Source organism: Trachemys scripta, chromosome 7, assembly GCF_013100865.1.
Source record: "Trachemys scripta elegans isolate TJP31775 chromosome 7, CAS_Tse_1.0, whole genome shotgun sequence".
Classification (NCBI taxonomy): domain Eukaryota; kingdom Metazoa; phylum Chordata; order Testudines; family Emydidae; genus Trachemys; species Trachemys scripta.
In genome coordinates, this window is record NC_048304.1 from 37,337,700 (window position 1) to 37,364,493 (window position 26,794).

Below are 26,794 nucleotides of genomic sequence, written 5' to 3' on the forward strand. Positions count from 1 at the left end.
TTTACCTTAGGTCTTGCCTACACTTAGTTTTTACCAGCACAGCTATATGTTGGTAAGGGCTGTTCTTTTTTTCCCCCTGACAAAGTTATTCAGCGACAAGCCCTAGTATAGTTATACTCATATAAAATGCTTTATATTGATATAGCTTCTTTTGGTTCCCAAATCTGATTTAAGTTCTATTCGTAGAAGCACTTTTATACTGATGTAAGCACATCCAGAATAGTGGTGTTTTTGCCACTTTAATAATGCCAGCATAGTTAAGGCAGCAAAACTTTTAAACGTAGACAAACTCTTACAAATATGAGGAAATAAATTCTGGCAATCCCTGGGTTTTGCCCTTGTGGATGGTTTGGAAGAATATGGAGGGAACCCCTCTCACCATCTTTATACATCATAAAGAAGCAAGAGAGTAATAAGTCAAATTTTTCCTTTGCAATTCACTTGGTGTGTCAGTGCCATCTTATGCTCCTTCTCGCTCTTTGTTAAATGGAATTTGTGTATATTGTGTCTAAATTCTTCTCCATTGAAAAGTCTGAAAATTGTTTCTATTTTTGGTAAATAAAAATCCTTTCCCAATCAGCTCTTAGAAATGTAATGGAATTTAACCTTTTTATGCATAATGTAAACATGTTAAAAGAGAACGAAGAACACAGAAGGAAAGAGGAAAACCACCAACCACCCTGGAAATAAAAAAGTTAAAGAAGTAATGAACATCAAAAATCAAATCTCTTCCTATCAGTAGAAGTATAAAAATGGAAAAATCCTGCCTGCTGCTCTTCTCTATGAGATCATAGGGCTGGATCAGAGCTTGAGAAATCATCATTAGGGAGGGAGGGATAGCTCAGTGGTTTGAGCATTGGCCTGCTGAACCCAGGGTTGTGAGTTCAGTCCTTGAGGGGGCCACTTAGGGATCTGGGGCAAAATCAAAACTTGGTTCTGCTAGTGAAGGCAGGGGGCTGGACTTGATGACCCTTCCAGTTCTAGGAGATAGGATATCTCCATTGATTTATTTATTATTTATCAAGTGTAACCTCCTGCATTGTGGCAGGACTGTGTAAACCTAGACCATACCTGATAGATATTTGTCCAACCTCTTCTTAAAAACCTCCAATGATGAGGATTCCAAAACCTCCCTTGAAGCCTATTCCAGAGTTTAACTATCCTTTTCAGTTAGAAATTGTTTCCTAATATCCAATCTAAATCTCCCTTGCTGCAGATTAAGCCCATTATTTCTTATCTTACCTTCAGTGGAAATGGAGGACAATTGATTACCGTACTCTTTATAACAACCCTTAACGAACTTGAAGACTGTTATCCCATTGCCTTTAGTCTTTTTTTCAATACTAACCATGTCCATTTTTTTTAACCTTTTTTCATTGGCCATGTGTTTTTATCATTTTTTCTCTCTTCTGGATGGTATCCAATTTGTCCACACATTTCATAAAGTGTGGCATACAGAATTGGACACTGTACTACAGCTGAGGCCTCATCACTGTGAGCAGAGCAGGAAAATTATCTCCCACGTCTTACATACATACTTTATCTACCTGTATGGAAAGGGTAGGAAGAGAGTAATTCCACTCCCCGCGCTGGCCAGAGACACCCTCTCTTTTGCTGGCTCTATTGCTGCTAGAGGAGCTGTAAGTGGGAATTTGCTGTGTGCCAGGCTCACCATCCTCTCAGTGCTGATTTTGTTTGTGACAAAGGACTGACAAAACCTCTTACCATCTGTATAGACTCCCACAATGAGTTAATCTCCCATGTCCTGAGCCTAGTACACCTGATTTGAGTGGCCATAATGTACAATGTCAGAGCTTTAAACTGGATAATTCTAGGGAAATTATTTTTGTTACCTTGAAATTACTTTGCATCTATAATATCCTGTCTATTTTTTTTTCTGGCTTGTAAAAGGTAAATGTTTAGTCTGAACAGCTAACAATTTCACACTCCCTCGCCAAGGAATGTTTAGTCTGGTGGTCTGGAAGCTCTCATTATGTATAGTTAATATGAAGTTTGAGATTTGTAAAATGCCTTTTCCCTTCTTTCTTTTTACTGTTGTACAAAGATTTAAATATAACCTTTTCCCACAACTAGTCCCTTCCACCTGGTTAGCCAACTGATAGTCACACATGACACACTTTTTAAAAATCTTGGGATGTTCTCTATTTGTGCAAAACAATTAGAACTGGTGTAAATACACAAACAATATCCATCTTCAGTAAGGCATTTGTTTTCATTAGCCAGTGATAATAGTTACTGAAGACTGCGCACTTAACTTTAGGTGTGTAAGTGTTAGTTTTGACCTTTATCCAGCAGGCGGCTTTCTTTTTGCTTATAATATTGTAGTTCAATTGATAATTGTTAATGTATTCTGGTTCAGAAATATGAACAAATCATAGAAATGCAGGACTGGATTATAGCTCAGTCCCTTTGAGTTTTTTAAATGTATTTACTCTGAATCAGTATCTTAAGGGATGTCTACACTAGAAATGCTACAGTAGCACAGCTGCAGCAGTGAAGCTGCAATGCTGTAGCATGGATACTACAGCGATGGAAGGAGTTCTTCAATCACTATAGTAAATCCACCTCTCCAAGAGGTGGTAGCAAGTTTGACAGAAGAATTTGTCCTTCGACCCAGTACTGTCTATGCTGTAGCTACATCTCTCAAGCAATATAGCTAGGTTGACCTAGCTCTCTAGTGTAGACCAGCCCTTAATCCAGGGGTGGGCAAATGTACTGGCCCGAGGGCCACATCTGGGAATAGAAATTGTATGGCGGGCCATGAATGCTCACAAAATTGGGATTGGGTGCGGGAGGAGGTGAGGGCTCTGGTTGGGGGTGTGGGCTCTGGGGTGGGGCCAGAAATGAGTTCAGGGTGCAGGAGGGGGCTCCGGGCTGGGGTGGGGGAAAGGGGTGCTGGTGGGGGGGAGGGGAGTGAGGGCCCTGGCTGGAGGTGCGGGCTCTGGGGATGAAGGGTTTGGGGTGCAGGAAGGTGCTCTGGGCTGGGATTGTGGGGTTCAGACGGCAGGAGGAGGATCAGGGGGTTGGGGCACAGGGAGAGGCTCAGGGGCAGGCTCCGGGATTAAAACAACTGTCGGGCCAGATTCGGCCTGCAGGCCATAGTTTGCCCACCCCTGCCTTAATCACTTCGTCAGCCCATTATGCTGCTACTATGGCTTCAAGAAATCTTTCTTTTTAAAGTTTGCCACTTCATTCAGGTTTTATTGTTTTTTCCACCAGCTGCTCTGTCTTCTACCAGCAGCGCAATTGAGGAGGCAGGTGTTCAGCCTTGGGTGTGGCACAATTCAGGTATGATGGACCTTAAAATAATTGTGTTGAGTGAAGATCAAAAAAGACCACAACAGTTTTACACTTACATTTACAATTTTAGGACTGTATGTTCTGGAAAATATGGAAGCAGTACTGAGAGAGGCTGCACTTTTACAGATTTTTAATGTCTGCTTTTATACATCTTTTGGGAGGGGCTAGAAAAAATTATTGGACAGCTGTTAAATATAGGAATGAATATCCTAGCCAGAGGTAGGTATAGAACGGGAGGAGATGTATTTTGGTGCACCAGCAAGGTCCTGTGGTTCCACCAAGCTTTTGATGAGAAATAGTCTTTCACCTCAACTTCAGTTGCTGGGAAGGGAAGAGTGCTGGTTCTGGGATTCTTATAAGAGTTCTGTTTAGGCCGGGGTGGGCAAACTGTTTTGGCCCAAGGGTCAATCTGGGTATGGAAATTGTATGGCGGGCCATGAATGCTCAAGAAATTGGGGGTTGAGGTACGGGAGGAGGTGAGGGCTCCAACTGGGAGTGTGGGCTATGGGATGGGGCTGGGCATGAGGAGTTGGGGATGCAGGAGGGTGCTCCGGGCTGGGACTGAGAGGTTCGGAGGGCAGGAGGGGATCAGAGCTGGGGCAGGGGGTTGGGGCATAGCGGGATCCAGGGGTGCAGGCTTACTTTAAGCAGCTCCCAGAAGCAGCGGCATGTCCCCCCTCCGCCTCCTTCACGGAGGCGCGGCCAGGTGGCTTTGCGCGCTGCCCCATCCTCAGGCACCGTGGTTCCTGTCCAATGGGAGCTGCAGGGTGGCACTTGGGGCAGGGGCAGCATGCGGAGCCCCCTGGCTGCCCCTACATGTAGGAGCTGGAGGGGGGACATGCTGTCGCTTGCGGGAGCCACGCAGAGCAAAGCAAGCCCTGGACGCTGCTCCCCAGCTGGAGTGCCAGAGCCAGGCAAGCCCTGGACCCCGTTCCCCAGCAGGAGCTCAAGGGCTGGATTAAAACATCTCAAGGGCCAGATGCGGCCCCCGAGCCATAGTTTGCCCATCCCTGGTCTAGGCCCTGCTTATGGTTCTGTCTTCTGGCTAGCAGGTGTCTGTAATTTTCATGCTTTCCCCAGCCTTGGCTGCTGGAAGGGTTTCCTTATCTTCCTTCCTGTAACTTCAGAGTCTCCTGGCTGTTCAACTAGGGTCTGTGTGGAAGGGTTACGTCTGTGTTATGCTACTCTTCTTCCAGAGTCCTAGCTGCTATAAGAGTCATGGTTACTTGTTCTAATGCAGTGGCTCTCAAACCTTTTTACTGGTGACCCCTTTCACATAGCAAGTCTGAGTGTGACCCGCCCCCCTTATAAATTAAGAACACTTTTTTATATATTTAACACCATTATAAATGCTGGAGGCAAAGCAGGGTTTGGGGTGGAGGTTGACAGCTTGCGACCCCCCATGTAATAACCTCACGATCCCCTGAGGGGTCCTGACCCCCAGTTTGAGAACCCCTGTTCTAATGAATGTATTGCTCACTTTGTTTGGTTTCTCCTTTCCCATGAGTAACTCCACTGCCAGACTTTACTGCTGCTTTGAGGTTTCTCAAGCAGCAGCAAAGCAAAATTAACCTGATTCTTTCCATGAGAGTTTCACCATTGTCCCCCAGGGTTCTGAAAAGCAGCAGTGAAACCCACTAAACTCTTCACTGACTTTCATTCTGCTGCTGCTTGGCAAAGCAGTGAGCATTAACAGAGGCACTTAGTCTGTTTGTCTGCAGACTCATAACCCAGTGTAGTGCAGTTTTCTGTGTGGGTTACTTTTTGGAAGTTTATCAATACATCTATAAAGGTAGTTTATTAATATTGTTTAAATTAAAGTTTTAATTCTGCAGAAGTGGATGGCTTTCTCATAATATTTAGAGGGGGGTTTCGTTTTTTCTTCTCTACATTAATTTTTCCTAATGCTGGAGTTAGCACTAAGCTTTGGAGGGAACGCAAGTCTCAACCACTTCATTTCTTATTGCATCGTGATGGGGGCGGGGTTTCAAAGCCATCCCTCCCCAAAGCAAAAAGTCCTAAATCATAAGAATTCAGTGTTCGCTGAATGAACATTTTTTCTTAATGTGGGTGAAGTACTACAGCTGACTGCACTTGCTTTCCTGCTAAATGCTTACAAAATTGCGGTTTAAAATAGTGTATGGCAAGAGGTGGTTGGGAGAGCCTTAAGGACACCTGAATTTTGGTATTGCATCTTGGACTTTGACAGCAATTGATTTTACAACTGTGTGAACTTTGCAGACTAGTTGACATGGGTACAGTAGGGCATGGAGTGTAAAACTTTCCCCTGAGTCTTGTTTCAAAGCTTTTCTCTTTAGTATTTAATAGCTTACTAACTCAGTTCTTGAAAGTTGCATAAAACATGCTGAATGCTAGATTTATGTTCATTTTGTTATAACTGTAATCTTAAACTTGGTACTGTTTTTCTCAGGGATTCAGAAATATTGGGGCTCATGCTATGTTTAAGTCTTCAATTTTAAACATTATGTGGTTAATTCTGGCTTATTGGTTAAAAATACAAAAAATAAAAACAACCTCCCCCCGCTGTATTGTAAATTATTTCTTATCTGAACTGAGCATACCACACCACATAATGTTTTCATATTTGATCAGATTTGTTGTTTCTTAGCAATAATATGGTAACATCCTCACAATTGCACCCTGTTCCAAGAAGAAAAAAGTGTGTAAAGCAGGGAGTGTGCTGTAGAGGTGAGGCCAAAAGACAGAATTTCTATCAACATGCAGAGGCTGCAGAGAGGAATCAGCTAGAGATTCCAGCCAGAAGGTGCAGCTGCAGAAACAGCCAAAGCAGTGATTCGGGTGGGGGAATGGAATAAAATGGTGGCCACACCAATGCCAGCATACGCTCAGACCCAGAACTGTACAGGGGAGCAGCTGCAGAAGCAGCTAAAGGAAAGACCATCAGACATTCAGAGAACTTTCAACAATTTTGACTGGACTTTGTGCCTTGTGCTGTTCAGCTATTTGTCCAGCTCTCCCTCACAGTCTCTTCAACTCAGCTTTACTCCATATCTGTCCTTACCCTCATCTTGCTCCCCTTTCCTACCTTCACATTTCTTGCCACTTTATCCCCTCCTAACTAAATCTACCGTTCCCTTTCTGTCCCCCATACCTCCCCTGAAAAAAAAATCTTGGAACTGATATAACATTTGTTGCCATCACATGCTTTACTTTGGTTGTGTATTGTATTACACACACACACACAAGTTACATTAAAATATTAAGTTTGCAAAGTAAAGCACTCAAAAGTTAGGAAATGCCAGTATTACGGTTGCCTTAATTCAGCCCCCCTGTGTTTGTGCATTATGATACAGCCTTTAATTACATGAAACTATATTTTTTCCACTATGCTCTGGGGAAACAGGGTTGCGTACTGAAGAAGCTTGTTGTTTGTAGGGTCCTTGCCTCTTTTATTAGAAAAGTTGGAAAGTGTGTAAGACTGAAGTGGGAATTGGAGGAGGACTATCTCATAATTAAGGCCGATAAATGCTGTCCTGGAGAACTGGATTTGTTCCCTGCTTCTGCCACAGAATTCCTGTGTGATGCTTGGCAAGTTACTTAAACCAGACTTCTCACAATTGTGTGTTCCTCACTTTCTGGGTTCCCATCTTGAGACTCTGTGGTCAGACCTGCAGAAATGTTGATCACTCCAGCAGCAACTGAAGTCAGTGGAAATTGTGCTTTGAACATATGAAGTACTACATAAATGCTGAGTACTTTGAAAAATCAGGTCCTAGGTATCCCAAATTGGTTAATGTTTGTCAAAGTTATAAGGAACTGAAATCAAGGTCTTATAATGGGAAGTGTTGGGCAACCTTAATAATAGTCGTTGCTACCAGCTCCACTTATAGTCCTTTCCCCCCCAGCCTGTCTTGTCAATTTTGATTGTAAACTCTTAAAGGCAGGGACCTTGTGCTACTCTGTGCAGTGGCTAGCACAGTGGGCCCAGCCCCATTCCTAGTTTGTCCTGCTGTAATAAACATGATTAGAGTCTGCATGTGGTCGGATTCGACACTCTCCATATCTGGCTTTGGAGTGGGAGTCTCAGGGCTGCTCAATAAATAATATTCTCCACGATCTAGAAACTAATAAATTAGACATGCAAAATACATGCCTCTTTTGTGCTTTCAGTGTCAGTGTGCAGATAGCTAATATGATTTTTGCACGATTAGAGTTGACTGTGCAATCCTGATAACTACTGCATAAGCAAAAATCAAGAGTGTATTTATGCACCTAATTTTTTTTAAACATGAGTCCCAATATCAACTCTGCTTGAAAGGTATAATTCTGGGGTAGGCTGTGGATGGGAGGGAAGAAAGAATGGTATAAACAAAGTAATAAAATAGGAGATACAGTTCTCCCTTGATTGAGGTTTGTTTGCCATGTTAGGAAAATTTTCTATAATTGCCTGCAGACGATACCAAACTTAGCTTAGAATCATGGTTTTTGAGAACCCAAAGATAACAGTTCTGATACTGTTATTATTCACTTCCAGTAATACGCACACAGTCAACAGTAATTTCTATTTGTACATGAAGAGCTTATTTTTTTTTAATATTAAAAATAATTAAATATAAACAAACAATTATGGTAGCAATTAATAAGTAGAGAGTACAGCAATATATATGAAAACATAAACTGGCAATACATTCTATACTTATGATATTTAATTCAGGATAATGCTGAAATATTTGTGAAATATAAAATCAACTGCCATTTGGAGGAAAAAAGGAAATCTACTGATGCAGGAATGAGTGTAAACTGAGGGACAACTATTTGTGATGGCATAGGTATAAACCTCCCTCTCCCAAAATAATTGCTGTAAAATAAAAGTGCTTCTGACTGAAACCTATCAAAGATCTTTTTGCTGGAATGAATTTGTGTGGACCTTGGGGAAAAAATCGATTTAGTTTCAACACTTACAGATACTAGCTGGGGCAAAAAAGTATTCTACAGTAGAACCTCAGAGTTACGAACACCTCGGGAATGGAGGTTGTTCCTAACTCTGAAGTGTTTGTAACTGTGGAAAAAAAACATGATGATTGTTCTTTCGAAAGTTTACAACTGAACATTAATTTAATTCAGTTTTGAAATTTTACTATGCAGAAGAAAAATGCTGCTTTTAACCATCTTAATTTAAATGAAACAAGCATAGAAACAGTTTCCTTATCTTGTCAAATCTTTTTAAAAAACCTTTTCTCTTTATTTTTTTTAGTAATTTACATTTAACATAGTACTGTATTGTATTTTCTTTTTTTGTGTCTCCATTACTGTCTGATTGTGTACTTTCGGTTCCAAGTGAGGTGTGTGGTTGTCCGGTCAGTTCATAACTCTGTTGTTCGTAACTCTGAGAGTCTACTGTAAATAATTGCTTGCCTTATGTGATTTTAAGATTTGTCTCCCCTGAAACAGAAGGATAGGTTATTTGGGCCAAAATTTAAACTGATCTGTTTTCAATGTGAATGTGTCTTTTTTTGTAGAGGTTGGATCAGAATTGATACTGAGTCTGTCTACCTGCGTACTTTACAGCGGCACAACTGAGCCGGCACAGCTGTAAGGTCTACCGTGTAGAGTATCTCCCGCCGACAAAATGCTGTCCATACTGGTGCTTTTCGTCAGTAAAACTTTTGTCGGTCGTTTTTCCTCCAGACACACACACCCCTGCCCGACAAAAGTGCGGTGTAGTCATAGCCTAACAGCAACGCTAAAATAACAAAATGAATATGTGACCGAATAAACCATTTACTAAGTTACCTAATTTCATTTTCAAGATGGTAGGAGTTTATTCTAAAGCAGTGGTTCTCAACCAGGGGTCCAGGGCCCACCGGGGGGCCACGAGCAGGTTTCAGGGGGGACACCAAGCAGGGCCAGCTTTAAACTTGCTGGGGCCCGGGGCAGAAAGACGAAGCCCCATTACATGGGACTGAAGCCTGGGGCCCGAAGTCTGAGTAATGTAGCTTCGCCGGGGCACCTGTGGCGTGGGTTCCCAGGCAGTTGCCCTGCTTGCTACTCGCTAATGCCAGCCTTGACTTTTATATGCAGAAAACCAGTTGTTGTGGCACAGGTGGGCTGTGGAGTTTTTATAGCATGTTGGTGAGGGCCTCAGAAAGAAAAAGGTTGAGAACCCCTGTTCTAAACCATGTTTTAAAAAATATATAATTTTTACCCTCTGAAATTCTTCGGTACATGCACAATATAAGACTATCAAGTTAATGTTTAATGATGCTGTATAATTGGAACTGGCATAGAGATTTTCCAACAAAGGCTTCAGATATCAGTATGTACACACTGCTCTAAGCCTAGAAATTGTGACTAAAACAGAATGATTATACTAACAAAACAGGACATAGGTGCACATTAAGGCACCCTGGAATGCAAATGATATAGTGCAGATTTTTTTTGTTTTGGTATGGTAAGAGAAATAACTGTATTCCAGATACTGTGAAATAGTTACATTTATTACTGTATATACTCGTTCATAAGCCCAATTTTTTTAGTAAAAAAGGGAAGCACCAGAGAAGGGGATCGGCTTATGAACAGGTATAGAGAGGGAGAGGTGGGACACAGTCCCTCCCCCCAACAGAGGGAGCAAGGAGAGGCACCACAGCCAGCAGAGCCAGAAGGGAAGAGGTGGGGCCAGAGTCTCTCCGCTTCTGGCCATGCTGCTCTTCCCCCCCAGCCTCCAAAGCAGCTGCAGCTCCAGGGCTGGCAGGCTACAGCCATGCTGCTCGGCCCGGCCCTCAGAGCAGGCTGTGGCTGCGCCGCCTGGCCCGCTGGAGCACACTGCGGCCGTGCCGCCCGGCCCAGCCCGCTGGAACATTCTGCGGCTGCACTGCCCAGCTTGCCGGAGTAGCTCCAGCCAGACCAGAGACATCCTCCCCTGACCCTCCCCAGATAAGGTGGGAAGGATGGGATGGGGAGAGTGTGGGGGTCCCGGGCTAGGAGTGGGGTCATGTGGGGGGTGGTCACAGGCATTACTCCCCTGACCCCCAGCTTCTCCCCCCCCAAAAAAAATTTCCCCACCAGTTGCTGTCCCGTCAGGGTAAGCAGCTGGCCTGCTGGGACACTTTGTTTACTTAGGTTTACCTCCGTGCCTGCGGACGCTCGAGGTAAATAAACCATCTCGGCCCGCCAACGACTTATCCTGATGGCCCGGGAGCCAAAGTTTGCTGACCCCTGAATTATAGGGTCAGCTTATGAACGGGTCATAAATTTTTTTCCATTTTTACTTATCGATCTTGGGGGGAGAGGGGTCGGCTTATAAACAAACCGGCTTATGATCGAGTATATACGGTACTCTCAGCATTACTATATTCAAAATGACCTATTATACCTGTTGCATATGACAGCGTCGTGGTATATTTTTCAGCCGTCCAATAATTAGAAAGCTCCTCTTGTCTGACTTGTGACGGATTTCTTCTGTCTGTGTGCAGTTTGAAGCCTTTTGGAATCAAAGTAGTTTTCAGATTACTCGTTTCAATCTGCCACCGAAACTCTCTTCTTTCAAAGCTTTAGGAGAACTGCTTCAGGGGTTAATGTTAATTTAAAGGCAACTTGCAAAGAATAATGAAGGAGAGGGTTTTGTACTCCAGCATTTGCTGTGTATAAAGGTTTGGTCAGGTTTTTGTGCTTTTTTAATATTACAAATACAACCATAGAAAGAGAAGACTTTTTACTTTTCTTGTTGTTACCTTAGAAAAACCAGGCAAGTGCCAGGAAAAAAAAAAGTGGGCATACGTTTTTTTGTAGGTCACCTTTATCAATACCTGAGACCATGGTAGTCTCTGTTCACAATGACAATTCCCAGAGCAAGAACAACAAATATTATTATGGTTGAGAAATAAAAAATGTATAGTCACAGACAGTTCTTCTGATGCTTCTGTAATTCCTATTAGTGATGATGGAAGTCAGGTATGTGTGTACCCGAAGGGGACAGTAGGCTCCTTAGGCTGTTTAAGCTAATTAAAAGCATTCTTTGTTTTTCAAGTTAGAACGCAACATAATATCCATATGAAACTACAAAAGAACATTAAGGTTGCAAACAAAAACACTCAAGTCATGAAATAATAAAACTAAAGCTGCCTATGCAGGTATAACTGTCACCTTCTGTTTTTCATCAGAACCCTGGCCTTATTCAATGTGCAGTTTGAAAAGTGCTTGAGGAGTGACAACTGCTTATTCTAAAAGTTTGGCCCCATATTTCATTTATTGCACACCATCCAGCTCCTTTGCTAAATAAGGAAAATGCTTTTCAGATGGTTACCAGGCTAGCAGTACTTCTGTCCCCTTTCTGGTCTTTGAGGTCTAAAGCCTCATGCCTTTCCTATCACAGGATGGAATTCTGCAGTTCTCCCACTCTGTCCGGGCCCTGAGCTACAGTACTCTGTGTATTAACTGTGCTTACCCAGCCAATCCAACTGTGTTTGGACACAGTGATAAAACAGCCTTCTTAAAACCAAAGTATTTTTTATTTTAGTAGGTACAGAGCATAAGAGGGGAAAAAAGGATTTTAAAACAGTCTACACCACTGGTTTTCAGTCTGTGGTCCATGGACCCCTGGAGGTCCGCATACTATGTCTAATGGGTCAGCAAAGGGTGACTATGAAAATCAAGTGTCAGATCCCCAAAAGGCATTCAATTTTTCTGATCAATCAAAAATATGTGAATACCCCCACCTACTGGTCAAAACCTGGAAGTCTTGTCGTTACCATAAAAGCTCACAGTTCAATGCCCTTTCTCACGCTGCATCAAATGCTGTGCCAGGCATGTGCAACATTTATAGTTGAATTCTGTTCCATTAGTTTTCAGTCTAAGGCAGGGGCGGGCAAACTTTTTGGCCTGAGGGCCACATGGGGTTTCGTAAATTGTATGGAGGGCTGGTTAGGGGAGGGGGTCGTGGCCCGGCCCCCACCCCCTATCTGCCCCCCCCGACTCCTGCCCCATCCACCCCCCCCCCCCATTCCCTGATGGCCCCTCTGGGACCCCTGCCCCATCCACACACCCCCGCTCCCTGTCCCCAGACTGCCCCTGGACCCCCGCCGCCCCATCCAACCCCTCCTCTCATTCCTGATGGCCCCCCCAGGACCCCTGCCTCATCCAACCATCCCATCTCCCTGTTCCCTGACTGCCCCCTGCCGCCCCATCCAACCCTCCCTCCTTCCTAACTGCCCCCTGGGACCCCTGCCTCCATTCAACCGCCTGTTTCCACCCCGACCACCATCCACATCCCCGCCCCCTGACCCACCACCCTGAACTCTCCTGCCCTCTATCCAACCCCCCCTGCTCCCTGCCTCCTTACCGCTCTGCCTGGAGCACTGGTGGCGCTACAGCTGTGCTGCCCGGCTGGAGCCGGGCCATGCTGCCACCACCACCACCACCATGCAGCACAGAGACCGGGTCAGGCTGGGCTCTGCAGCTGTGCTGCCCCAAGAGCATTGTGCCGGCAGCGGAGCGAGCGAGCTGAGGCTGCGGGGGAGGGGGCCAGCCTCCCGGCCAGTAGCTCAGGGGCCAGGCAGGATGGTCCCATGGGCCGTAGTTTGCCCACCCTTGGTCTAAGGCTACGTCTACACTACAGATTTTACAGTAGAGCTGTACTACTGCAGCTGCGCCTCTGTAAGGTCTCCTGTGTAGCCGCTCTATTGTGATGGGATAGAGCTTTCCCACCGGCATAATTAAACTACCCACAAAGAGCAGTGATAGCTGTGTTGGTGGGAGCATGTCTCCAACTGACATAGCACTGTCTACACCGGCTCTTTTGTCAGTCAAGGGTGTGGATTTTTTCACATCCCTGACTGAGAAAAGTTTTGCCGACAAAAGTGCTAGTGTAGACGTAGCCCAAGACTTGTATGGTATGGGATGCAGACTACAGATTGAATTTCTAAAGAGGTCTGTACCTCCATTTGAACATTTTTAGGGGTCCACAAATGAAAAAAGGTTGAAAACCACTGAAGTACATGGATATGTGTCTTACCTAAAGGCTTATCATCACCTGATAGTAACCTAGACAGTCTTAACTTCTTCAGACATCCCCAGCGGTCTTCCTCTGGTTCCCCCAAACAACTTCCCCTCTCTTGAGAAAGTGTTCCTTTTTTAACCTGCCACAACTTTTGATCTTCAGTATGTGGGGGCCTTTTTTTGTCCTGGCATTCTCTCTCTTAACTCTCAAGTGTTTGTGGAAAAGTGGAATATCTTAAGACTTTGTTTTTCCTTCCTGCTTGTTTTTCCTTAAAGCCTCTGATTGGATTAAACCAATGTATTCATACTGTAAACATTCCAATACCCAGATCAACATACAATATCTTAAATGACTACACAGTAGCTCCGATTCTGTCATAGATTTTTCTATGGCTGTCATAACTGTAGTATGATATCTTGATTAACTTATTCCCAGAACATCCCCATAGTTCCAGGAAGGACCATATTACTACCATTGTGGCACTGAGGCACAGGTTAAGATTCCAGAATTCAGTAAATCTATTAAGAATTTGCTTAACTTCAAGCATATGAGTAATCTCCTCAAATTCAGTGGAAATATACCCGTGCTTAAAGTTAAGTATGTTCTAAGTGCTTTGCTGAATCAGGGTCTAAATGAGTTGCCCAAGGTCACATGAGAAGTCTGCAGCGGAGGCAGGAATAGAACCCATATTGCTAGGTTTCTAGTCCAGTGCCTTAGTCACAAAGCTATTTATTCTTTTCCAGCAGAATCCTGCTTCATTTGCTACATGCCTTAAAACTTTTACAGTGGATCCCAGGCTTATGCATGACACCCTAGCCAATTAGTTCAGTGCATAAGAAGGGTGCTTTGGACCCCTAAACAAATGCACTCCATAACCTTGCTTTATTGTCCAATGTTCTAAGGGTCCAAAGGCAAGGGTTCTGAGGAACATGTGAACATGTAATTGAAGACTCGTATTATAGGGGAAGCTGGTTGCAATTCCTATATTTACACTTCCTAACACTTTCTATTACAAGGTTCTTGTGATCTTTATGGATTCTCATGATCTTTACTTGACAGCCTCTTACTATTCCTTGGTACGCAGTAGGCTTTTCATATTTGGCAGGAGGAATGCCCTTGGGCTGGGGAAGTGCTTTTTCTTTGTCCCATGAAATTTTGTTCAGCTTTTGGCAAGATACAAGTTTAAAAAATTGCCTTTTCCTGTCTCTTTTATATTCCTCAAAAATGTTGGTAGCATGCCTAAAAATAATAATTAAAAAAAGGAACATTTTAATTCCTAGATTGGTACCACCACCACCACCACCACCACCACTACCACACACTCTGCACAAAGGAATACCTGTAAGCTGCTGGAGCAGCTGAAAAGAGATTTCAGGAGGTGTGGGGAGAGAAGAAAGTAAGCTTGTCACATCCCCCAATCACAGCACATAGCCCATTTCTCCTCATTTTTGCCTCCCGAACCCAAAAACCCACCTCCTGGTGGTGAAGGGGAAAAGAAGTGGACAAAGCTTGGCTACCCCCTTCCTTCCCCCATCCCCCCGCTATCTTCACTATGAGATAGCCTTCTGCTTGTGCCATCTAATATAATTAATCCTTTAGCTCATGTGGTGGCTATCTTTAGTTAGAGCTTTTTCTAGTTGCACATAATAGTATTTGTTTGTACCTTTTTTCTTAACCCCCACCCCCGCTCCCCAACCAGTCTACATCCAAATAAAATATAGGGTCACATGCTTCATTGCTTCTCTAGGCTGAGCGTATTGCCCTCACCAGACAATTCCTCATGCCCCCAATTTCTCCTTTCTACTCCATGCCAGGTTCCCCCATTCCCTCTGTATGCCATGAGTTCTGTGTGCCTCCTTCATTCTACTTCCTATGTCAGTGGTTCTGTGTGCATCACCATCTCCCTCCAAAATCACCATTCTTTATTTTCTTTCTATTTCACGGTGTCAAAATTTTAAAATGGTATTGTGAGAATTGGCAGAACTAAGATCAGGTATATTGCCAGGGAATTCCATTTTCCCTTTTTGGTTTTTCCCATTTCCACCAAAATCAGTCGGTTCTGCCCATTGATACCCAGAACAGTCCCTGAACTCTTGGAATTGAATAGATGTGGCATTCAGAAGTTATCATGTTACATCCAACCAGAGAAATGCCGTTCAGTTGAGTGTTAGGCCTTGCAAATTCAGTCGATATATTAAAAGAATGGTATTTAGATTGCAAAATCAAAGCACTTAAACATAAATCTGGCATTTCCCAACTTTGGTCAGTGGAAACTTAATTCTTTCTCCTTGTGCATATGGATTATATGATAGTTTTTAGTTGCATGCTCGCATTCTATTTTTTCCACAGGCTCTTGCCTCATTCAGTGCACAGGATAGACATGCAGTGGGGCCAGATATAACTTGGCAAAGGTAACCGTGAATGTGGTATTTCCTGACTTATCTGTGCCTGATTTTGCAACATAAATATTCTTTTAATATAGCTTATTATATTTCATGCATATAATATATAAGGAGAATGTGTATGTATATAAGGCAGCAGGGTTAAGATTGTACAGGCAACTTTAATTTTTGTCACTTCCTGACTGTTGATTGGGTCGATTTTCCAATTTGAATGTTTTTAATGCAGTTCTTTTGTATAGATTTTCCTACTTTTTAAAAAAGAAAAATGTAAAAAAACCCCCACATTTTACTGTATGCTGCTATTCACTAGACATGAGTACAGTGCTGTGTATTGCACATATGCAGTAAATGAGGCAGGAGCCCTTGTCAGATTAGATTTCCACCTTTCTTTATCATGTGGAAGAAAGGCCTCCTTTGGCATTCCTGTATCACTTTTTTATGCACCTCCATAGATCGCAATTCAGTGCCCAACCGAGGATAACTGAAATATTGCTCCAGTTTGACTATACTTGTGTATATCCTGTAGAATCCTGAGATTACCTCTTTTTGATTGAGATTCCACCGTGCCTGTTTACAAATACATGCAGTGTCAGATGAAGGAACTTTGAGAGCTTATTAGTTTTAATTGTTTAATCTTGTATTCATACACTAAATACATTTAAAAACCTTTTTATAATTCAGCCATAACAAATCAAGTTTTCACCAGACTTGTGAAAGGAACACCTACGAACTAAGGACTCCTCATTATCATTGTGTGTTTGCATCAACTTCCATCTCAAAAAGCGGTTACAAGATTTTTTTTTTTCTTTTAGAAAAACTGATTTTTTTTTTTTAATAGTTGTGCTAAAAAACAGCTTAACTATTTCAGTAAAAGTCAAATTCAGCAGTGCGCAGCTCACATGATTCTGGGCAGTTGCGTTGCTCCATCAGAATTTTTGGGGCATCAGTGAAATTGACCAGAATCATGTCATTGTCACTTTGCTGCCTCCCAGGGAAGTTTGGAAGAGGATTGAAAAGTAGAAGTGCGGGAGAGAGAGGGTAGACTAGTTAAGAATCTCCACCACCCTAGCAACATATAAGGGAACAGGGGAAAGTGAGTAGCAGATACTACTTCCTTCAGCTGAAGGAGGCTTTTGTGATGAGGTGGAGAAAGCACTCTTTCTGTACAGGTGGGAGTTGGAAATGGCTGCGATTTAATCACATCTGTGGTGCTACGAAGAGCATGGAGAGCACCCTCTTCTTTCCAGCAGCTGGAAGTTGGCGAGTGTCTAGCTTTCTGCGCTCCTGGATCTCACTAATGGTAGAAGCTCCCCCCTCAAAAATCTTTCTTATAGGCCTCTTATTATTGATGCCTGGTAAATTGTTAAAGCCCTATGTACAACCTAAGGATGTGACATCATGTGCCCAGTGATATAATTCTAGAAAGTCAAAATAATGTTTGCAGTATTTCTCTTTAAAGGCAATACATAGCTGGAAGGCATTGTAAAACCAGCATAGTAATACCAAGGCTTTTAATATTCATGTTCAGTAGCGTGTATATTTTGCATATCAGAATCAAAGGCTTTTATGAATGCTTCTTAAATTGATTAGAAATAACAGGAAATTATAGCACCCATCTATTATCTTCATTCTACATTTTTGTGTGTAACTTGGTGGGACTCTTATGTATCAGTTGCATTTTTCACTGTGATAGGTTAATGTAGAGTCTACCTGATCTTAACAAATTTGTTGTCCTGAAGTTTGGCAAGGCTGGGGAAAACTATCAGTTGGTATTTCAATGCTAAGGGAAACAAGTACAACATCAAGTTGAGATTTTATGGGAAATAAGTGTAGAGGATGTATGCTCCCTGACATTTGTCCTCTCCTTGGGAGGTGGGGGGGTGGTGGAAGCTAGTAAATTATTAATCGTGATCCAGATTGGCTAAGCAGTTTATCAGTTTAAGTTAGATAGCCACTCTAACTATAAAAGCTGTTGTAATTTATTTGCTGCCATTAGTCTCCTTTCCCGTTTGATTCCCTTAAGTTGGATCCAAATACAAGATCAGTCTCATTTATTCATGCTAGGTAAATTTTCATAAGTGCCTTAGTCCTGTTAACTTTCAGTGGGATTTGAGCTCCTTTCTTAGGTACTTTTGAAAATTTTTCAACCCTTTGATACTACAACATCTGGGATACCCTATTGCTTTTGCCATAGTTTGAAGGAGAGGATTGCTTAATGTTACAATAGAACCAGTTTAGTGCTGATATTTGATAGAGAATTCAATCAGCACACATTCTCATTTTGTACTCTTCAAATCATAATTAAAACAGGAAAGTGTGAATGGTGAAAACATTTGTAATGTGTTTAAATCTAAACAAACTACTAGTAGCCAAGCTATAGTTATGTAAAATGGTCTCTTTATTTTTTTATTCTTTAGATTACCAAGTGCTGCTCTTATGCATCACACTAGAGCTGTAGACTTGCAAAAGAGGGCGATAAATGTTGGTGTCCCATTCCATTCCCTTTTGATCTCGTACATGAGTGCACGCACATTCTAGCCGTAACTTTCTGTGGAACATCAGTAAAAATGAATGGACTGCTGGCATGAGGTGAAAGGGGGGTATGTGCGAATGGGAGTGCACACCACCTCTGTTATGGGTGGGGAGAATGGGGGACTCTGGCATGGCGGGGAAAGGATGAAATAGGGTACACACAAGCCACTGGCATGAGGTGGAAGGCAGGAATGGGGCAGGTACAGCCAGTGCCATGAGGGAGGAGGGGTTGCAGGGAGTACCTGAAATAGGAGGAGATGGGAGGGGTGGCTAGTGCACACACCTTGTGGAGATGGGGCGAAATAAAGGAGCCCCTAGTACAGGCAGTGAGTTCAGGCTACAGAAGCAACAAAGTGTGCGACCCTCTAGGTACCCAAGTTGGAATTTGGCTAGGATGTAAGGGCTGACATCCCTTTTCTTATAAACAGAAAACATAAAATAAAAAAGTATAGCTGAAAATAAATTTGCCTTTATTGACGATTGTAATCTGAAGAATGGCATGTCTCACAGCATGGTACCTCAGCGCCATGCCTACTGGAGTGATTCAGTAGTGACTCAGAAGAAAGACGGCTATCTGCAGTATGGAATCGCCAGCACCACTGGTAGTTCCTGGATTTCCTTTGCTTTTCTGTCCAAGTACTGAATCTGCTTAGTTTATGAAATCTGACCATCTTGCAGACTAGTGTTGTATGGCTGCAGCCCATAACAGAGATTTCCAATAATATTAGGAAAGAGCCTTCAGAGAGTCTGAGGCATAAATTTAAACTGGAGAAAAATGATTTTGTATCTCTTTTTAATAAAGACAATGTAGAGAGTAGGCCAAGAAAAAAATAATTATAATGCAGTAAACTGTCCAAATTGACCTATTGCATATTGGTTTTCTATAGAATCGAGTCACTGACACATCTCTTTTGTTGCTGTACTCCCCTTGAAAATGTAAAATGGTAACCTGACGTAACTCCCTCCCTCTTGATTTTTTTTGAGCAGTATTAATTTTTGAGTTGGTTGCTGAGGCCTGGCAAGAGATTACTCAATCCAAAGTGAGAGGATGTAAAAAGGCTGCAACTTCAACATTTATGTATTGGAGTGTGCTCGCTGCTATAGATACCACAGCTAAAAAGTTTGATCATGGGCAAATATCCTGCGGGTAAACTTAAACTAGAATTTCTCAAGCTGCTTGTGTATTTAATCATGATTTGAATCTGATTTTATCGCAGTTACTAAAATGTGTGCTAGGTACAAATGATTCCTTGATTTTTTTCAAAAGTTACTTTTGCTCCTGTCATTGATTACAGGCAGGGCTGATAGCACTGCCTGTTATTAAGGTTACCGGACTCTTCCTATTGTAGGACCCCTTTTCAGTTGCTAAAATGTTGCTGAACTTTAGCCCTTTGGGCTGAAATTTTCTATGCAAGTTGTCTCAGGCTGAATTATTTTGGAAAGTGTCAACCAAAATAGTTCAGTTTCCAAAAACAGGCCTAGAGAAAAATGTTTCAGGGCTTTTTTAAAAAAGTAATTCTGGTGACCTTTTCTTTGAGAAGTTCTAGCACCCACATAAAGTACGGATTTAAAAGTTGGCAGCAAGTGGCCTTTGAGTCAGGGATATGTCTCTTGTAATTACTGTGCAAATCCACCCAAATTTGGCTAAATTATATGACTTTGAAAACTTGTAGTTTGCACATGCTCAGTAAATACTTAAAATTTAGTGGCTAAAATCTGTGAAGATTCTATCTTCCTGGGGCATGCTTCATTAGCTCTTAGTGCTGACCAAACTCTACATGTGCTGTCCTAACAAAGTGACTGAGCATGCTCTATTCCTACGGCTAAGGGGGAAAAGCTGAACTTTTCCCGTAGTTACAGCTTCCAGTAGCTGTGACCTGGGCTAGAGCTGGGTACTGGAACTGAGACCAGAGAACCTGTCTTTCCTCTACTCTGATTACCGCTCTGCTGGCACCTAGGAGCACAGAGGAGGAAGTTGTCTGACTTGAGACCTGAGGGGATAAAAGGAGACCAGGGGAAGAAGGGGAGTAGATTGGGACAAGGATCCTGGTGAGACTGGGACTAGAGCAAAACTGTAAGTGCGAGCTAGAGTAGGGGGGGCGGAACTGCTAGTTGGATAAGGAGACTGGGTTTGAGAGCCAGAAGGGGGTGGGCTGGTTGGACAAGAAAATTGGTACTGGGAGCTGGTGCGGGAGAGGGAAACACAGATCAGACAAAGAGCTTGGTGGGAGGAGAAAGTCTGGGACTGGTTGGACAAGGAGACTGGGATTGAAAACCAGTGTGTTGGGGAATGGGGCTGGGAGGTGATAAGACATGGAGCCAGGGAAAAACTTGGGTCAAGCAGCCAGGGAGGGGGGATACTGAGGCCTTGTCTACACTACAGGGGAAATTCAATCTAAGCTATGCAATTTGAGTTACATTAATAGCGTAACTCAAACCGACGTAGCTTAGACCTACTTACTGCGGGGTTCACACTACGCAACGTCGATGGGAGATGCTCTTCCGTTGACTCCCCCTACTCTTCTCGATCCGGTGGAGTACAGGAGTCAACGGGAGAGCGATCTGAGGTCGATTTAGTGCAGGGGTAGGCAACCTATGGCACACGTGCCGAAGGCAGCACGCGAGCTGATTTTCACTGGCACTCACACTGCCCAGGTCCCGGCCACCGGTCCAGGGGACTCTGCATTTTAATTTAATTGTAAATGAAGCTTCTTAAACATTTTAAAAACCTTATTTACTTTACATGCAACGATAGTTTAGTTATATATTATAGACTTATAGAAAGAGACCTAAAAACGTTAAAATGTATTACTGCCACACACAACCTTAAATTGAGTGAATAAATGAAGACTCAGCACACCACTTCTGAAAGGTTGCCTCCCCCTGATTTAGCAGGTCTTCTCTAGACCCGCTAAATTGACTGACGATGCATTGATCGTTGCTCGTAGATCCCCTAGTAAGTGTAGACAAGCCCTGAGACAAGGAGGTGGGTGGGTGGGGAACAGATCTGGGGGTAGCTGGAACCCAAGAGGGGAGTGAGAGAATGAATGAGGATCTGGGCTGGGGGAAATGAGACTGGCTGGACAAGGAGTTTGGGATTGGGATGAGAAGCCTGAGAAGTGGAGACTGGGACTAGGAGGCAGGGGTGGTGAAGAGATAGGAATGTGATTGGGACAGATTGGAAGTGACAGGGCATAGTGTCAACAGGCAGAAGAGTATTTGACCTATAGAGAACCTCTCCTCCAGAGCCTGAAATGGAATCCCAGATTTCTGAGTTTCATCATTCCTCTGCTGTCAGTAAATACCTGTGAAACCCACTAGCAAAGTGTCTTATCCCCCTCTATTGCTGGTCCACATAGAGGATGAAAACCTATTACAGCTATCACTTATTCTATTAATTCAAGTGGCAGAGGTCTGTCCAGTGCATCTAAAGTTTCCAGCCCTGTTGATAACCCATATAAGTGTCAGTATGATGCCATGTGATTGAATTTCCCCCCCAGTTTTCTCTTGAAAAGTCTGGGAAATTACACACTCTACCCCCCCACCCCCCCCATTAACAGAACATTATTAAGGTTGCAAAGTTGAGCACACAGAAGTTAGGAAATGCCAGAATTATGGTTGCCTATGTAACTTTAATTCATCCCCCTTCTGTATATGTATTATGATATGGTCTTTACATGATCACATACTGTTTTTTCCACAGGATCCTGGCCTAAGTCACTGCACAGGATGGACCTGCTCTGGGGATAAATCAAGGTAGTATACTGATGGAGGCTGTTGTCTGTAGGCCTCCTGCTTCATTAGTTACGGAAGTTGGAAGATGTGGTAGTGAATGAGCATGAAATTGCTTAAAGTGAGAGGATGGTCTCATGCAGGCAGTTAAATTCTGCCATGGAGAACTAGATTCTATTCTGTCCTCTGCCACAGAGTTCCGATGTGATGCTAGGCAAGTCACTTAAACCAGATTTTTCACACATGGTCTGTAATTATGCATTCTTCAATTTCTGGATATCTTACTTGAGATCCTGGGGTCTGATCTGTAGAAGGGCTGAGCACTCACAGCTGCAACTGATGTCAATGGAGGGAGGTGTTCTTTGAACTTAAATAATGCTGAGTACTCATTAATAGTGATGAGTACTATTGTAAAACCCATGAGAAAATTAAATAATTCTGCCTTCAAAACAGGGTTTAAATAATGTGCAGTAAATAAGTTTTAGGGCCACACATTGAACTGTGAAGATAAAACAAATGATTGAATAGCTGCTCATGAAGTGAAAACTGTCCGTTTTATGTATCAGAGGGGTAGCCGTGTTAGTCTGGATCTGTAAAAAGCAACAGAGGGTCCTGTGGCACCTTTAAGACTAACAGATGTAATGAAGCATAAGCATTTGTGGGTGAATGCCCACTTCGTCAGACGCATGCTGTTGCTTTGTCCATTTTATGTACTGAATGAGACTGGGATCCTTTGGGGGAAAAAAATGTGATCATATAATTGAAGACTGTCATAATGCATATGTACAAGAGGGCTCAATTAAGGTTGCACAGACAGCCTTAATTCTAGTATTTCCTAGCTTGGATGCTTGACTTTTCAATCTTAATGTTTTAACATAGTTTTGTGTGTATTTAAGATGATCAGGAATATAGATAATAGATTGTCACAGTTTTATTTGGCAATAATCTCTCTTGCTGTAACTTGGTTAGGTAAATATACTTAAAGCTTTTATTATTTAATTGTAAAGCCCTGTGCTCAGCTTCTTGGTGGGGGAGAATACATGCTTAATTTTGTTTCTTCTCAGTTTTTGGAAAGCTTGTTAATGACTTAAAAAAAAAACTGAACAGAAAAAAGACTTCACACTTTAAATATATTTATACTTTAACTCAGACCTTTTAGTTTCAAACTTAGCATGTACTTAGCCATGAGTGAGGAAAGTATACTTCAATTTGGGAGGGAAAAATTCCATCAGAAATGTAAGTATGCACTGAATGTGCTACTTTCAAGATTCACAAAAATGTATGTGCACATCTAAACTTAGCTGAGCTTGCTGTAAATACATGTGTATGAATTTGTCTGTTGTAATAAAACACGGACAATGGCATTCTGCTTAAATGTTGTGTGTATAATTTTACAATATGACTAGGGCATGATACCATGGTTGTAAAGCACTTGAGATCTACCGATGAAAAATACTATATAAAAGCATAAGGTGGTTTTATTATTTATTATATTGTTTGGTCTTTTACTGTATTTGCTTACAGATTTGACTCTGAGAAAGTTGTAATTTCTTTTGTCTGTACTTCATTTCAGATTTTACTGTTCCTTAGGCTGTATCAATGGAGCACATTCAGGGAGCTTGGAAGACCATCAGTAACGGTTTTGGATTCAAGGATTCTGTCTTTGATGGATCAAACTGTATTTCACCTACTATTGTTCAGCCGTTTGGCTCTCAACGCCGAGCTTCTGATGATGGCAAGCTCTCAGATATGTCTAAGACTAGTAATACCATTCGGGTTTTCTTGCCTAATAAGCAACGCACAGTGGTAAGTCTACCCAAGCCTCATGTACGTCTACATTACACTCTACTGGCAATGCTGTGTAGTGTAAGTGTAGCTACATGCTGCAGTCAAAAGCATACCACATCCACACTGCAGTATGTAGCTACACGTGTCAGTGAAAGGCTCTGGCAGAGCAGGGAAAGCTTCAGCAGCTGCCTTTCACTCTGGTGAGGAAAAGCTCTGGCTGGAGGGGAGGCAGCAGGGAAAGGCTTCACCTCTGCCAGAGCCTTGCTCTGTGGCAGGGAAGGGCTCTAGAAGCAGGGAGCTGCTGGAGCCTTTCCCTGCTGCCAGAGTTTTTTCCTGCAGTGGGGAAAAGCTTCAGAAGCAGGGAGGCCATGGGATGCGACATGGCTAAAAATAGCAACGTAGACTGGGAGGGATGGCTTGGGCGACTAGAGATCTATGTAGGGCAGGGGTGGGCAAACTTTTTGGCCTGAGGGCCACATCAGGGTTGCAAAACTGTATGGAGGGCCGGGTAGGGAAAGCTGTGCTTCCCCAAACACCCTGCCCCCTATCCGACTCCTCCCACTTCCTGCTCTCTGACTGCCCCCTCAGAACCCCCCAACCCATCCAACCCCCCCCCCCTCCACTCCTTGTTCCCTGACCATTCCCTCCCGAGACCCCTCCAACCCTAACTGCTCCCCTGGGTCCCCACCCCCTATACAACCCCCCTGCTTCCTGTTCCCTGACTGCCCCAACCCCTATCCACATCCCTGCCCCCCGATAGGCCCTATTCAACCTATGGGACTCCCGCGCCTATTCAACCCCCCCATTCCCTGGCCCCGGCCCCCTTACCATGCAGCTCAGAGCAGCATGTCTGGCAGCCCCGCCACTTGGCTAGAGCCTGCTGCGCTGCCCTGCAGGAGCACGCAGCCCTGCCGCCCAGAGCGCTGCCTGCGTGGTGGCATAGCTGCGGGGGAGAGGAGTCAGCGGGGGAGGGGCCGGGGGCTAGCCTCTCCGGATGGGCAGGACGGTCCTGCAGGACGGATGTGGCCCGCGGGCTGTAGTTTGTCCACCTCTGATGTAGGGTGTGTGCTTGAGTCTACTTCAGGTGTATCTGTAGTTTACTCACATAAGCAATGTGTCACAGTCTATACTGCTATTTTTACCTGCGGTGGGGGACTGCATGTAAGTACACTACACGCCACCAAAAGAAGGGTGCAGAGCTGAAGCATCCTATGAGATGTTATAGACTTTTACTATTGTTAACGTATATGTGGCAACAGAAATGTTAAAAAAACCTGGAAGGTTGGTCCATGTTTAGGAAAGTCATTATTAGTCCCTTAATCCTAAAGATTAAAAATAGTATATATATTTTAAAAATAGTATCATTATATTCTGGTGCAATGTTCTACAATATACAGGTGTTGATTACATTCAAATATTTAAGAGCAAGATATTTCAGTAGTGGGCTAACGTGATTTACAGTATTGCTGCAGAACTATCCTAGCCTATATAAACTCAAATATATGATGATTTTTGTCACAGGTTGCTTCAGCATGGATCCCCACAATGAAATATATTGAAGATAGATTGAACTTAAACCTCTCTTGATCTTTGTTCCAAGCTGAGCAGTCCAATAATATGCTAAAACTCAATAATGTTGGTTGAAATCCTAATTCATGTTTTGTCCCTTCCCTCAACATAATGCCACCCACCCACCCACTCACAATGCTATCATTTGTCTGCATATGTGTCAAGTATAAAACATTCTGTCCAGCATAAAAACAGTAAACTGCAACAAAATTTTCTTACTCAAGTTTATATATTACTGTGGGTGTGACAGAAAATATGCCTGTCTGGCCTGTTAGCACAGTATGCCATGAGCCAAAACATTAAGGCCCAGCAAGTCCATTGTTGCATACCACAAGTTAACTTTTGTAGACAAACCTTCAAAAGTGAACTGTAATGCAAGGTTTTTGTTTTTGTTTTTTTGAGTGGAATGGATCCTTTGGTCTATATAACTGCCTCAAACACTTTCTGAAAACCTTTTTTCTGCTTCTACATTAGGAATATCTGGTCCTGACTTACTGCTTTTCCTGTGGAGGACCTGGAATGTGACGACATAGCTGGAGGCAGAAACTTGAACAGGAGGAAAGGTTGAGACTTAGGCTGGGAGAGCTGTAGCTCAAATTTCAACCTCCGGTTAAAACATCACATTCCAAGCCCCAACTACTGCCAGTGTTTCCTAGGGAAAAAGAAATATATCTGATATTTCTTATGTTAATCAAGCAGAATTTTTTTCTTAAATCTAAGGCCGTCTTTTCTCATAATAAAGGAATATCCAGAACAATTTTTGGTGGTATGAAAAATAAACTAGCCACAGTAAATATAGCAAACTGTTACAATAAAGTGATTGTGGCAATCACCAAAATTCCTCCTTCCAAAACTTATTAGAAGATATTGACAAACTCAGAATGCCATACATAAAACCGGTATCATCTGCCTTCATTTTGGCTTCTCTTTTGGTCAAGATCAAGTGGCATGTTGAGCCAAAGGGTCATACAAGCATAATTCTTGAGCCTATTGTAGATCAAATGGTAGGGATGCAGCATTAAAAAGTTACATCCAAACAGAGAAATGCCATCCAGTTGAGCATAAGACATCACAAACTTGTCCAGTGTGCTCATGGACATGTAGATTCAAACATCCAACCTTACATTTCACTTCCTTTAATGTCAAGGCAAACAAATGAAGCAAACAGTGGCTTAACTTCCTCTTGCTTTCTGCTGACTTTCATAGAAATCAAAATAACTATTAAAATGAAACTTTTGTATGGAAGGATAACTTTTCTTTATCTTGAAGTTTTAAATCCTCACAGAAGCCCAGAAGTTGAATAGTCACCACATGCTGCAACCATAATTTCTACTAAGCATAGTAGTTTGTTCTTAAACATTTAGGGAGGGTAGCAAAGGCAGGTCTGCCCCCTTTTAAATGGGGGTGAATATACCATTTGTTAAGGAGGTTCACAACTGGAGATGCTTCTGGATCATAAGGTAGCATTGATGGC

General features: G+C 42.9%; 1 protein-coding gene across 6 annotated transcripts in view; it reads left to right on the top strand.

The window, feature by feature from the left end:
* Positions 1–26,794, top strand: part of RAF1 (Raf-1 proto-oncogene, serine/threonine kinase) — an 82,116-nt gene that overhangs the window by 13,325 nt on the left and 41,997 nt on the right. For 4 of the 6 annotated variants that reach the window (XM_034775160.1, XM_034775162.1, XM_034775156.1 and 1 more), the window contains exons 2-3: positions 21,935–21,987; positions 23,537–23,769. In XM_034775160.1, the coding sequence (XP_034631051.1) occupies positions 23,563–23,769 (207 nt within the window). In that variant the 5' untranslated portion in view covers positions 21,935–21,987; positions 23,537–23,562. Of the gene's footprint in view, positions 1–21,934; positions 21,988–22,057; positions 22,178–23,536; positions 23,770–26,794 lie in introns of those variants that run through there. The other 2 variants (XM_034775158.1, XM_034775157.1) reach the window with 2 other exon arrangements.